Consider the following 15,152-nt stretch of genomic DNA (forward strand, 5'->3'; position numbering starts at 1 on the left):
GCTGGGTGGGCAGTCACAAGCCCATACGAAGTATTAGCTGAAGGAAGTTTGCCCCCAGCTACATCAGCTCAGCAGGCCGAATTAAAGGCACTTACAGAAGCATGTCATGTGGCAAGAGATAAAACTGCTAACATCTATACTGACTCCAGATATGGTTTTGGAGTAGCACATGATTTTGGCCAACTGTGGAGAAAAAGAGGATTTCTCACAACAGCAGGTACACCTATCCGAAATGGAAAGGAAGTACGAGATCTTCTAGAAGCTATGACCTTGCCCAAAGAAGTATCAGTTCTAAAATGTAAAGCCCATACTCATGAGGACACTATGGAAGCAAGAGGAAATGCTCTTGCGGACCAAGCAGCAAGGGAAGCTGCCTCCCTTTGTGCCTCTCATTGGCATCAGGAATCCAGTCACATTTACAAATTGGGAGTAACCACCTTATTACATGATTTACGTGAAATGCAGAGTGATTGTACAAAGGAAGAAAAATGGAAATGGTTAGAATCAGGTATTCAACCGTATGATGATGAAATTTGGAGAGAAGTTCAAACTTGTAAACCAGCCGCACCGCAATCACTAATGCCCTTCTTAGCTCAACAAATTCATTCATGGGGACACATATCACCTCAACAAATGATGGATCGATTCCACAGAAGTTGGTGTGGTAAAGGATTCAAAAAACATGCACAATTGGTAGCAAACCGATGTGTAACCTGTCAAAAGAATAACTTGGGTCCTATAACATCAATGCCTCAATTAAGAGCTCCTGCTCCTGCAGGTCCATTCCAGGACTTACAAGTAGATTACATCACTCTTCCTAAATGTCAACAGTACAATGACGTCCTTGTAATAGTGGATAAATTCTCCAGATGGGTGGAAGCTGCTCCAGCTAGAAGAGGGACAGCTGCCCATACAGCCAAAGTGCTATGCCAAGACTTTATTCCCAGATGGGGAGTACCAGCTAGCATTGACTCAGACAATGGAACCCACTTTACAGGAGCTGTTTGTAGGGAAGTCTGTAAACTACTAAACATTAACTGGAATTTACACTGTCCTTATCATCCACAATCATCAGGACAAGTGGAACGTATGAATCGAACTTTGAAAGAAAGACTGTCTAAATACAGCCAGGAAGGCATGAATTGGGTCCAAGCTTTGCCAATAGTATTATGCAGCATTAGAGCAACACCAAATAGAACAACAGGCCTGAGCCCTTTTGAAATCATCACAGGCAGACCAATGTCTCTGCCAGGAACTATTGACTTGAGGAAAGCAGACTGTCATTTAATGAGTGATGCTTTGCTGTCTTACTGTCAAAATCTAACAAATGCTGTTAGCTTTGCTTCTCAACAGGTGTTGGCTGCGTGGGGTGATCCTCCGGAGGGTGGACACGACCTGGTGCCCGGTGAAGAAGTGTACGTCAAAAAGCTGCAAAAGGAACCTTTGGGATCAAAGTGGGAAGGTCCTTTCGTAATCCTTCTCACCACCCAATCCGCTGTTAAGTTAAAAGGAAAGAAAAGTTGGATTCACGCATCGCACGTGAAGCGCGCGTACAAGTAAAATGTTTGCCGCAATTTTAATTTTCAGTTATTTGATTGACTTCGTGAATGTTGTATCAGAAATGAATAAGAACACATTCCTTTACACATCTAAGATATATGCTGAAAACTTTAACATTTCTAATTGTTGGGTATGCATTGCAACCCCTACAAACTCAGGGGAGGGTATTCCCTTTCTAACTATTCCCTTTAATGCTTCAGAACCAGCAGAATGGTACATCTATCAAAGTGTCCCTCGCTCTGTGGTGACCCGTTCTGGAGCATATACATGTGAAAATGGGAGGTACCAGGTTGACATCCAAAAATCTATTAACTTATGGAAATCTGCAGGCTATCCACTAAACACCTTTTCAGGATGGCACCAACTTCAATTTAACCCTGACAAAAAACCTCAACATCTTAACCTCCCAACTAATATTAAACAAAAAGGATCAATTTGCCTCATCAGTAAGGACCCTAAAGGGATACCAATGGGTAATAGTAATTGTACTAACTATGTAGATGTTAACACAGCTTTTAAATGTACTAACGACCGCTTAGAAAGAGTTATGCGGTCCTCAAGGATAACAGGCATACCTAACCTCAGAAATAATAAAACATTCGAAGACCAATGGCTCTTAGAATATATTTACTCATATTCTGCTTATAATGGAACTTATTTTATTTGTGATGATAAAGCATATCCCTGGCTCCCAAGATCCTGGTCATGATCTTGCTATTTAGGATACATGGTACCTGCCATTCGTCATGTGACTAATCTCCTGCATATTTCAGAAATGACTGTTCAAAGAAGAAAACGTTCTATCACCTTTAGAGATGCAATTTTTGCTAGATTCATTCCTTTCTATTGGGAAGTAAGGATGGAGAATGAGTTAAATAAAATAACAACCATCATACAAGATGTGGCAGAATACACTGCCACTGTCCTAGACAAAATCTCTGACGAAATGCGAACAATTCGAACCGTGGTATTGCAAAATCGAATGGCACTTGACTATGTGCTAGCCGAAAACGGTGGCACGTGCGCCCTGATTGGTGCAGAATGTTGCACTTTCATTCCTGATAACTCTGAAGAAGTTAAAGATTTGGTATTACATATCCAAAAAGAAATCAAAAAACTTGACCCATCCCAAGTTCTCTCTCTCTGGGATAGAATTTGCGGGTGGTTTGGATACACAGGAATGTCCATAATGAGAATAATCCTATTCTCCTGTGCAGCTGGATTCATCATTTATATGACATACCAGTGTGCTACGTGCATCAAAGAACTATTCGCTAAACGCAGGGGGCCAACTGTCAGAATGATTCACACTAACCCTATTGCACCCCCAATTGATGAATTTGAGGTGAAATACTTTTGTTAAAATGTTAACCGTAATATCAATCAATTATTTGTATAATCTATTAATACTGAATCTGTAGCATCAAATTTGACTAATTCATTAATTGTTATTTTGTAATAATGATTCTTTAAGAATTTTAATGATTATTGTTGAAATACTTGTTGCAATACTAAGTTTCCATTCTATTGTTTAAATCTGCAATGACAATATGAATGAATTATTCTTTGCGCTTTTACCTATCCTATCGCTTTAATGATATCTTTTATCTTATTCTGATATATCTCACTTGATCTTTCGATTTATCAAAGGGGCGACTGTAGAAGTCAGGTATTTTAAATACACTTAATATAGGTAAGAAGACTGTTTAAGACAGAAATATTAAATCCCAGTTTTAAAATGAAAGAAATATACAACTTCCAAACTCAGACATGTGTTTGGGAAAAACAGAACCACTGATAAAAACATCACATTCTTTCAAGGGCAGCAGCAAAATCCCATGGGTTTTAAGGTGATATAATCAAAGGACCCATTGTTTTGAATTCTGGCCACTTGTGATAACAGCCTGAACCACATTCCATAACGTATGCAAGCTGAAACATTTTAGACTGTGTCAAAATACAGTTTCATTTATATTTTCGAAATAATAGCATGATGAGATGACATAATGTTTTAATTGTTGCAGATAAGCAACAATTGGAAGTGGCGTTGCATTGGGAGGATGGATGGCTTTTTATCAAATCAAATGTGTTTTGAATATAGCTTAAACCAATTAGGATTATATTGGGGTGTGATCGGATCGCTTAAGACAGATATCAAAGAGTATATCCATGGATAATTTGGCCACCATTTTAGACTAGAGACAAGAGACTAGGAGGCAAGAAGACAGACAAGTCAGAGAGACAAGAGAAAAGACAACAAGACAAGTCAGAAAGACAGACAGAAAGACACAGAGGCGAAAAGAGAAAAGGCAAGAAGACAGACAGAAAGAGAGAGAGAGAGAGAGAGTAAAGGAAGAGAATTAGAAAAGAGTTCTGTATTCCTATTTCATTTTCATACTTTGACTTCAGCCTTTGACTTTTAAAGTTGTGTTCAGGCTATTGTCTCAGAAGATAATTCCTGTGATTCTTTGAAGAAAATCAAATTGTCTACAAACTACCTTTTAAATCATTTTCAAGTTGTAACCAATGAACTTCAATAAAACAATTCTTATTTGCACCTGACAAGTTTTTAACTTGAATTTCTACTGAGTTTCAGCAATGTCTCACCAACAACCGGCAACCGTAAATTAAATAAAACTGGATTCAAATCCTAAGATACTTCACCCAGTCTATCCAATCTCTCTTCATAAATCAAACTCTCCAGCCCAGGCACCATCCTGGTAAATCTCCTCTGCACCCTTTCCATTGCTATCACCTCCCTCCGATAATGTGGATTCCAGAACTGCCCACAATACTCTACCTGTGGCCTGACCAACGTTTTATACAGTTCCAGCATAATCTCCCTGCTCCTAAACTCTGCCTGGGCTAATAAAGGCAAGAATACCATCTGCCTTCTTAACCTCTGTGTCCACCTGCTCTGCTACCTTAGGGGACCGGTGTACATGCACAGCAAGATCCCTCTGATCCTCGCTGCTTCCCAGGGTCCTGCTGTTTATCATGTCTTCCCTTTGCCTTGTTTGTCCTGCCCAAGTGCATCACCTCACATTTATCCCGATTGAATTCCATTTGCCACTGGTCAGCCCATCTGACCAGCCCGTCTATATCCGCCTGTAATCTCAGGCTATCCTCCTCCTCACTATTTACCACCCCACCAATTTTCATATCATCCACAAACTTACTGATCAACCCTCCTGCATTCATGTCTAAAGGCCCACTCCAGGTCCCAGGTTCGATTCCCGGCTGGGTCACTGTCTGCGCGGAGTCTGCACGTTCTCCCCGTGTGTGCGTGGGTTTCCTCCGGGTGCTCCGGTTTCCTCCCACAGTCCAAAGATGTGCAGGTTAGGTGGACTGGCCATGATAAATTGCCCTTAGTGTCCAAAATTGCCCTTAGTGTTGGGTGGGGTTCCTGGGTTATGGGGATAGGGTGGAGGTGTTGACCTTGGGTGGGGTGCTCTTTCCAGGAGCCGGTGCAGCTCGATGGGCCGAATGGCCTCCTTCTGCACCGTAAATTCTATGATCTATGATCTAAATCATTAATATAAACCACAAACAGCAAGGGCCCAACACTGATCCCTGCGGGACCCCACTGGACACAGAAAAACACCCCTCGACCATCACCCTCTGCTTCCTGCCACTCAGCCAATTCTGGATCCAATTTGCCAAATTTCCTTGGATCCCGTGGGATATCTTCGCTATCAGTCTCCCATGTGGAACCTTATCAAAAGCCTTGCTGAAGTCCAGGTAAACTACGTCAAATGCATTTCCCTCATTGACACATCTGGACACCTCTTCGAAAAATTCAATCATGTTGGTCAGACATGACCTCCCCTTAACAAACTCACTCTGACCAAGTTATGATCACTGTCTGCAAAATGCTCCCCCATTGATACTTCCACCACTTGTCCAGTTCTCCTGGATGCATTTGAAGAATTCCTCTCCCTTTAAACCTTTCACACTATGACTTTTACACTTCTCTGAAATTAGCCTACATATCTGCTCTTCTATTTCTATCGGACTGTCAGGAGGCCGGTACAATACTCTCAGCGATATGGTTTTCAACTTCTACCCTGTAGGTTCAGCCTTCTAAGCTGTTGCCCCTCCTTACTGCTGCGATTGATTCCCTGATCAATTCAAAGTCTGCCCACACGTTGCCATGGCCACAGACATGACGTTCCTTGTTCCCACTGAGGAATATTAACTCAGGAACAGGCAGCTATTGCTTCGTTTGGCTGGAGAGTTACCTGGCAACCTCCCCGGAAGATCCCCGGGGGAATTTGGGGAATTATCCAAAACCCCCAGGATATGCGAATTAATATTTTCCAGTTGTTTCCCACAGAAGCCTGGACAAGTCGGTTATTGTGTGAGGAATTAACCTCTTGCAGTCATTGTGAAATGGTGGGTTCAAGGCCCACTCCAGAGGTTTTAGCACAATACTCCCAGTGCAGTGCTGAGGGAATGCTGTAATCCTGGAGGTGCTGTGCTTCCGATGGGATGTTACAATGAGGCCTTGTCTGTCCCCTCATATGGACAGAAAGCCAACATCACGGGAAACAGATTATCTGATCATTGTCAGACTTGGAAATATATTGGCCGTTCCTTCACTGTCGCTGGGGCAACATCCTGGAACTCCCTCCCTAACAGCACAGTGGGTGTACCTACACCTCATGGACTGCAGCAGCTCAAGAAGGCAGCTCACCATCACCCTCTCAAGGGGCAATTAGGGATGGGCAATAAATGATGGCCTAACCAGCGACATACACGTCCCAGGAAGGAATTTCAGAAATTAGAGCTAATATTCATCTTTCAGCTCCAACCTTGGATCTTCGCGGAAAGATCCAAATGTATTCCATACTCTGACAAGTCGAAGTTCAATGAGTGTGTGCCCTTCCTGTTAATTTCCTTTGAAACCATTTCTTTGATGTTATTTTATTATTTTGGAATGTGGCTTGACGCAAACGCTGAAACAGACCGCTTTCCAAGACCCTGTGTTCCCAGGTTTTGTGTTTGGCAGAGGAGATGCCAGACTCCTCGGCACCGAGTGCATCTTATGAAGCAGCCTTGGATGGAGTCGGTTCGATTGGTTAACTGGCAACCGGTGGGTGGGCCAGGTAGAGTAGTCTACCTGGCAACAGTCATGATTGGCTCCTGGGTGATGCCTTCTGAGAGAACTGGGCAGAAGTGTTTAGTCCTTGGACGTGAGAGGAACGCTCCCTCTCTCTCTCTCTCTCCATCCTGCTCACTGAAGTGAAAGAGCTGCTTTATTATTCTCAGATCAGAGTGCCTGGCACATCCAGGTGGCTGTTTAGCACAGGGCTAAATCGCTGGCTTTGAAAGCAGACCAAGCAGGCCAGCAGCACGGTTCGATTCCCGTACCAGCCTCCCCGGACAGGCGCCGGAATGTGGCGACTAGGGGCTTTTCACAGTAACTTCATTGAAGCCTACTCGTGACAATAAGCCATTCTCATTTCATTTTTCATTTCATCCTTTGGAATGATGCTGAGTCTGTGGAGAAAACAGGCAACCTTACCAGAGAAAACCATCTCAATCCTGAAGGAAGAAGTATCAAAACAAAAGCCTGAACTCCAGAAAGACATTAACTGGGATTCATCCCTGCGCATCAAAGATCTTTATCCTTTTATTTTCTTCATATTTTCTTTTCTTTTCCACCATCCTTTCCCTACTGTGTTGTTTGTCTGTGTGTGTGTTGTTGCTCGTTCTACTGTTAGTGTGATTAACACGCCTCCGTTTAAAGGACATGTGCTTAACACTGGTTTGGCTCTATATCTATATTTATGCTCAAGAGTCGCCAGGTGCCGTTAAAGACACCGTCACAAGTTATCAAGGTCAAGTTCAAAGCAATAAGTCTTAAAACCGATCAGTAAGTCTAAACAATTAGTGTTTATTATAACAGATATAATAAATACTCATGCACACGCTAAAAGACTAATACTTATTTCTATTATTAAACGACTAAATACTTATCTAAGTAGGAACCAGCAAGGTCAGGGGACAAGGCCTTTGCTCCTTTCTGGACTGCACCTTCTGTTCACTAATAGTCGGCAAGAGTACAAGCAATGCCTGGGTCACGTAGCGATTGTTGTTTGGCACTTACTGAAAGATGGCTGATGCTCAACGGCCGGGGTAAAGACAGGAGTCTGGATGCTGGATTCGTAGGCTGGAGTCAGGAAGCAACAGACCGAATCATGTGCTTGACCTTCTCTTTATAGGTCCTAGAGGTCCGTGCCCCTTGGGGCAGGCTCTTTCACCTGCTAGGTATCGATTGGGTCTTTCCCAATCGATATCATTCGAACCCCCCTATCCTGGAGTCGTTCCTCGATGGCGGGGGAGGTTCCTAGGGGTCATTGACCTGGGTTCTCTGGCGCCATTCTGTCTGGGTAACTATAGAAAGTATCAATCGATACTTAAAATGTTTTTATTGTATCTGGGACTGGGCCAGTATCATCTCATTAATATGCAGATCGTTTTCCTATTTGCACCTTTCGCTGAGTCTCTGCACCTGCCTTGAAACCGGTTTTTACGAGTGTCTCACTGTTGAAAGCTTCTGCAAGCTGTTTGTCCTCACTATGGCTGTTTTTCCCTGCAGTCTTAGCAGTTCTCCATTTTGTAGACTGGTGTCCATTTTAGAGAGCTACAGTGTGTGTGTGTGTGTGTGTGTGTGTTAGAGAATAGGCTGAGTTAGAAAGAAGGTTTGGGAAAGGGGTAATAGATTGTCAGTTACATTTTCATTAATTAGAATATTGTGCACCATAAAAGGTTTCTTGTGTTTTAAAGTTACAAACCAGGTGACTGCAGTTTATTGGGCCTCGGATATTTTAAATAAAATCTAATTTCCCTTGTGTTGCTACTCTGGGTCAAGCGGGACTGGAATTGACCGCCTGCTGGCCCAGGGGGTTGTGACATGAGATACAAACCATTAACAACTTCAGTTGAATTAGGAAAGACAACTGAACCACATGAAGTGGCATCAGAGCAGACAGCCAGAAAACTGGTCAAAAGGGACATGGGAAGTCTTAAAGGAGAAAATGGGCAGCACGGTAGCATGGTGAATCAAACGGATTCCTCAGGGTTCAGGGCTAGCCCCAGAGGAAGCTCAACCTGGTCGGCTTCGGGCAGGGAAGGAATCTTGATCAAATGGTCTCAATCCTTGTGATAAAGACGTCTATGAGCTCATACACGTTTGTTTTGGATGTGAACGGTGGAGGAGGCAGGGGAAAGAGGTTGAAGAAGACGGTTTGCAACAGGGAAAATCTCCAGGAATACTTTGTACCAAGATTGGCAACCTGGGGGAATGGGGTAACGCAGAAAGGGAATGCGTGGCTTCAAAATGCTGACTCATCTGAAAGCGACGATGCACGTTCCACTTCCAAATGATGTGGAGGAATGAGGGGAGATCTGTGGGCAGGGCCTCGGGTCCGTCCGTGAGATCTTTAACTTTGAAGACCATCGATGTGATGAGTGTCTGTGGAGGCCCCGGTCAGTCAGTAGTTTCATGGGGTCAGAGCCATATCAATGAGCGATTCAGTTCTTACTGTTGTTCCATCGTGTCCAGTTTCACCATGTGAGGAACCCTCAGACGCACTTGTTCATCATTCCCACGTTCTCTCGCTCGCTGTTCCTCTGCCTGTCTGTCATTGGACTGTCCTGCAGTAAAAAATAGACCTTGTGTTTTGATCACACTTTTAACAATTGCAGCAAGTCCCAAAGTGTTTGGCAGTCAGTGAAATGGTTGGGGAGTGTAGTCACAATTGTAAGGCCTAATTTGCGTGCAACAAGTTCCGTTGCAATGTTGCGTTGGTCTGATTTTAGTGATATTGGTCGAGGGACAGAGGTGGGCATCAGTAGCAGCTAATCACAAAGGGGGTGATATTATTGGACCAAATGTTTTCTTGGGATATGTCTGAAAACATTTTCCTCTTCTGTTTTACTTTCTTTCCGTTTCAGTCTCTCGTTCTCTGACAGTCTCTTATCAGTTTCTTCCCCTCTCAGTTTCTCTGTCTCTGGGAATTAGGGCAGCATGGTAGCATGGTGGTTAGCATAAATGCTCCACAGCTCCAGGGTCCCAGGTTCGATTCCCGGCTGGGTCACTGTCTGTGCGGAGTCTGCACGTCCTCCCCCTGTGTGCGTGGGTTTCCTCCGGGTGCTCCGGTTTCCTCCCACAGTCCAAAGATGTGCGGGTTAGGTGGATTGGCCAGGCTAAATTGCCCTTAGTGTCCTAAAAAATAAGGTTAATGGGGGTTGTTGGGTTACGGGTATAGGGTGGATACGTGGGTTTGAGTAGGGTGATTGTTGCTCGGCACAACATCGAGGGTCGAAGGGCCTGTTCTGTGCTGTACTGTTCTAATTCTGTAGCCTTATCAATTTCTCACAGTCTCTTTCAATCATCCTATCTTTAAAAGTCAGTCTTTGCCAGCGTCTGTCATTGTTCCGCTTGTTGTGACAGTCTCTCTATCACACTCCCTCTTTTCCTGAATCTCTGACATAATCTCTCTCTGTCACTGTTTCTGTCGCAGACTCTCTTTCTTTCTCTCTGTCACATTCTTTCCCTCACAACATGGAACATTTCTGGGGAAAATCCCAGCAGGTAAAGAGTCAAAATCTTTCTTGAAGACCCAGTGGGTGTCAGTGACTGTGGCTCAGAGAGTCTTCATGGAGGGAATTCAGTCCCGCTCAATCCTACCTCACTGACCGTACCGTACGACTGACTTCGCCTTCACCCCAACAAACGAGTCCTTTATCATCCCCTGAGCCACTCCCTCACTTGGCATTGCCACCAACATTTCCCCCCCCCCCTCCCCCGCGCTCCCCGATTCGGGTAATGCAGCCACACTTACCTCTTGAAGGCTTCTTGTAGGTTCCAAAGAGTTTGTCCAAATAGGTGAAGTAAGGAGCATAATTACATCGAGACCTCTGATGATGCAGGTCATGGAAAGGGGCTCCCCCCAGGATGCCAAACGGGACGATGTTGTGCGCACACCAGGGCAGGTCGTAGCCACAGTGGTCCTCAACGGACAGCCACACGTTGAGGAGGAAGAAGGTCATCTCAGTCAGAGGGTGGCAGGACAGGAGATAGGGGATGGAGGCTGCCAGGAGCTGCAGGCACACGATCTCCCAGCCACTGGCATACTGTGCAGAGAGCGCAAAGGGGCTGCTATGCTGGTGGTGGAGGCTGTGGAGATAGCGGTAAAGCAGGGGTACCCGGTGATGCAGCCAGTGCCAGAAGAAGACGAGGAGGTCAAAGAGGAGCAGACACACAATCACATCCCTCAGCAGCTGGGATGTGGATGGAGCTTCCAGGGTCCCAGGCTCCGATCTCACTCCCCGGAACAGCAAGGTGGCTGGGAAGATGAAGAGTCCGTGGTTGTAGCAGATCCTGGACAGAGACCTCACCACAGTGTCCCGCTCAAAGCTATGGGATGGCTTCAACTTGTAACAGTGGAAGAATGGCCAGCGGGGTCCCATTGTGTCCAACAGTAGGTAAGGGGCACAGGCCACCAGGTTGGCAGTGAACGAGAACACCACCGGGAAAAAGGGGGAGGCCAAAAGGTCCCGGTGAGAACGCAGCTTGTCCCAAATGGGTTGAAGGTGCCGGTCCTCACCACACTGATAGCTCCCGTTCATACTCCTAACCAAAGTCAGACTCAGTCCTGTGAGCAATGTTTCAGTCTCCCTCCCCCTCACTCTCCCAGGAGAGGAATACAGAACTCCAAACAACACTCCCCTCTAATACTGGGAAACATATCTCCAGACATCGAATCATCGCAAACTCTCCCTGGCTGTTGACAACTACAACTGGTATATTCTGAAAATATGCAAACGTTTGGGGATGTGAGTGTCGCTGGGGGACAGAGCTGACAGTTAAAAAGGCAGCAGCCAAAGACAAGGAAAGAATGACCTCGTTCAGCTCCCCATTTACCGGCTGTGCTGAATTTCCCAGATCAGATCCAGGCGATATTCACCATTCCTAAACTTGATTTCCATAGTTACAGAAGTAAAAAGTCAGTTGTTATTTTTTCCAAGTGTGTTCACGGAGATTTGAAGTTGTTTAATTTTGTTGTCAACTTTTTGAATGGTTTCATTTTTAGGTCAGTTCTGGTGCATGATGTTGATGATGTTATTGATCTTCTGGCTGAGTGTTGGTCTCTCTTTAACCAGTTCCTCTCAATATAGGATAGATATTGGCAGTACATTAAAAAAAAATTCATTTCCAGGATTTGGCCATGACTGAGTCGGCCAGCATTGATTGGCCATCATTAGCTTCCCTTCAGAAGGGATTAATATCTGGGAGTTCCTGTGGGGAAATGGAGGTGGGGGTCGCACGTTGGGTGGCTCCCACTAAAGTTCTCATTTTTTTAAGCCCTTTTCACCCAGCTGTGGGGGGGGGGGGGGGGGGGGGGGGGGGGGAGGAGAGAGAGAGAGAGAGAGAGAGAGAGAGAACTTTCTTCAATAAAGTTGGGGTGTTAGGAGGATTTTGTAAACCCAACAAAAGAATACAGCACGAAACGGAACGAGCGCCAGTGTGGAATTCTGTGGGAGGAAGGTGGCCAGGCAGGGCTGCACCAATCACCATGGATACACTGGCCAAGGTGATGGTGATGGAATTGGAGCGGTAGTTTGCTCAGCATTTTGAGCGGCATTGGGAAGGAGATGATAGGAACGCTCAGTCAGTGGGAGACACGCTGGCCCCGATAACGGACGGTGCGGAGCAGGGAGAGGTGTTGAAGGGGGTGAAGGGATTACTGTCGCGGCACAGCGACCAGTTCGCCTCGATGGGAGAGGAGCTGCGGAAGGTGGAGGAGAGCAATAACGGGCCAAGTCCAAGTGGAGGACCTGGAGAACAGAATCGGCAGATCGTGGGGTTGGAGGGCCAGAGGCCGGCCGAGTGTTATTCAGGGATGTTCGCCAAGTTGGAGAGGAGGAGAACTCCTCCCTCTTTGAGAGGGAGCTGGCGAGATAAAGGGCAGCCTCTAACAGGGCAAAGGCAGAGCTGTACAAGAGTGGTGTGCCGTTTGGAGTGGTTTACCTGGTGAAGCTGCAGGTTGTGTATAACTCCAAGGACCATTTCTTCAATACGGCAGAGGTGGCGGAGGTGGTGACTAGGGGCAGGGCCGGGGGTCTTTATGGGTGGACGGTGGGCCTGAGAAGTTGGTGGGGAGTTGGGGGGGTGGGGGGGCAGGTATGCTCCGTGGGGAGGTCATGGCCGATGGGAGGGGGAGGGGGTGTGAGAGACCCACAGTCCGAATGGTAATGGTGAGGGAAAAATTATTCAGCTATTTGACTGTAGTGTACTTCACCCTCACTCTCATGAGAGACCAGACGATGACTCTTGGGAGTTAAAAACTAGTCTTTATTTAGAGGCTATAGCGAGGGCACTCGCCATTCCGATTAGGACCAAAAAAAGCCCAGATTCAAGACTGTTATACTTTGAGATTCGATTACAAGAAATTAGCATATATCAATCGTTTGTAACTCATTATTGATGTCCAATCATGACTATTGATTAAGGTTACATCATGCATAGTATATGAGAATACGTAAACAATCACATTAAAGGCCCACGTGCTTAATTAAACTCTCCAATCATTACAAAGGCACATATGTTGTCTTGCAATTACTGATATTTGTAGTCTGATATCTGGGTGTAGCCATGCACACCCCTGTCAGAATCAACGGGGCCGAGGTGGAGATGGTGAGCAGTTTCAAATTCCTAGGGGTACACATCATCAAAAATCTGTCCTGGTCCACTAACATCGATGCTATCACCAAGAAAGCACAACAGCGTCTAAACTTCATCAAGAAACTAAGGAAATTCGGCATGTCCACATTAACTCTTACCACCTTTTATAGATGCACTATAGAAAGCATCCTATCGGGCTGCATCACAGCCTGGTATGACAACTGCTCGGCCCAGGACCGCAAGGAACTTCAGAGAGTCGTGAACACAGCCCAGTCCATCACACAAACCTGCCTCCCATCCATTGACTCCATCTACACCTCCCGCTGCCTGGGGAAAGCGGGCAGCATAATCAAAGCCCCCTCCCACCCGGCTTACTCACTCTTCCAACTTCTTCCATCGGGCAGGAGATACAGAAGTCTGAGAACACGGACGAACAGACTCAAAAACAGCTTCTTCCCCACTGTCACCAGATTCCTAAATGACCCTCTTATGGACTGACCTCATTAACACTACACCCTGTATGCTTCATCCGATGCCAATGCTTATGTAGTTACATTGTATATCTTGTGTTGCCCTGTTATGTATTTTCTTTTATTTTCTTTTCTTTTCATAGAATTATAGAATTTATAGTGCAGAAGGAGGCCATTCGGCCCATCGAGTCTGCACCGGCTCTTGGAAAGAGCACCCGACCCAAGGTCAACACCCCACCCTATCCCCATAACCCAGTAACCCCACCCAACACTAAGGGCAATTTTGGACACTAAGGGCAATTTAGCACGGCCAATCCACCTAACCCGCACATCTTTGGACTGTGGGAGGAAACCGGAGCACCCGGAGGGAACCCACGCAGACACGGGGACAATGTGCAGACTCCGCACAGACAGTGATCCAAGCCGGGAATCGAACCTGGGACCCTGGAGCTGTGAAGAAACAGTGTTAACCACTGTGCTACCGTGCTGCTCGCAGAAAAATACTTTTCACTGTACCTCGGTACACGTGACAATAAACAAATCCAATCCAATCCAATCCAAATCATCTGCCTTTTGCTATCAGGACACTTACTGGGGCCATCATAATGGTACCTTGTTAACACATTATAGAATAGACCTTGAAACGGGCATCTCAGACACACTGGGCAGGATTCTCTCAGCCCACGCTGGTTCGGAGAATCGCCGGGATGGCCGTGATTAGCGCGACGCCGCCCCGCCGATTGTCCGGTGACCGGTGCGGTTAAACTCTCCAGTTTGTACGACGCCGTCAGATGGGAGAATCTCGCCCATGTGTCCTCCGAATATCTGGGACATGTGGCAATTCCATCGTCTGAAATTGGAGAATTCATATTCCCCAGAAAAATGGTGGGACTGTAGGTTTTGAAATGGTTGCAGTCTAAGCTTTCCAATCTGAGGACACTCAAATTGTCCTCTTCCCTTGGCGATGGTTGATTCAGATCGTGCTGCGCACCTGCTGGATGGGGTCTCGGAGGAGGGATGGGTGTGGTCGATGGACGTAGGGCTTTTGCAGATCCAGATTTTTGCGTGAGAATGGCAAGGGGATTGACGATGGTGCGGGTTTAATAAAATGGGGAGGTCTCGCCATCAGTGCTGAAGGTGGGGGTAAGGGGCGAGGTCACCTCGCTTCAGGCTCAGGTGGAGAGGGAGGCAAGGGAGGGGCGGCAGCGGCTGGTGGACAACATTTTGGAAGTTGATGGGAATTCTGCGGAAGTTTCCACTCTGGAACATTTGGCCAGACGCTGTTTGACCTTTCTGTCCACAGGAAAAGCCAGTTGAGGTGGGTAAAGGGTGTGGTGTAAGAGTGCGCCAGTCGCTCTGCAGCAGGCAATGTCTCCCGAGAGATTGTTCAGGTCCGGGATGGGATGAGGGGGCTGGTGGTTCCTCAG

General features: G+C 46.1%; 1 protein-coding gene across 1 annotated transcript; it reads right to left on the reverse strand.

Moving 5' to 3' along the window:
* Positions 1–8,200: 8,200 nt before the first annotated feature.
* On the reverse strand, positions 8,201–11,490 carry LOC119957322 (cholesterol 25-hydroxylase-like protein). Its single transcript, XM_038785207.1, has 2 exons — positions 10,413–11,490; positions 8,201–9,222 (listed from the first exon to the last, which is right to left on the reverse strand). The coding sequence occupies exons 1-2, from the start codon at positions 11,197–11,199 to the stop codon at positions 9,107–9,109; spliced, it is 903 nt and encodes a 300-aa protein (XP_038641135.1). The 5' UTR covers positions 11,200–11,490; the 3' UTR covers positions 8,201–9,106.
* Positions 11,491–15,152: the final 3,662 nt, after the last annotated feature.

Source organism: Scyliorhinus canicula, chromosome 26 (genome assembly GCF_902713615.1).
Source record: "Scyliorhinus canicula chromosome 26, sScyCan1.1, whole genome shotgun sequence".
Lineage (NCBI taxonomy): Eukaryota > Metazoa > Chordata > Chondrichthyes > Carcharhiniformes > Scyliorhinidae > Scyliorhinus > Scyliorhinus canicula.

Excerpts from the sequence above, each read along its gene's own strand:
- LOC119957322 (XM_038785207.1), bottom strand. The coding sequence starts at position 11,199 with ATGAACGGGAGCTATCAGTGTGGTGAGGACCGGCACCTTCAACCCATT. Across the intron at positions 9,223-10,412 it reads CTACAAGAAGCCTTCAAGAG|GACAGTCCAATGACAGACAG; the intron begins GTAAGTGTGGCT and ends TTTTTACTGCAG.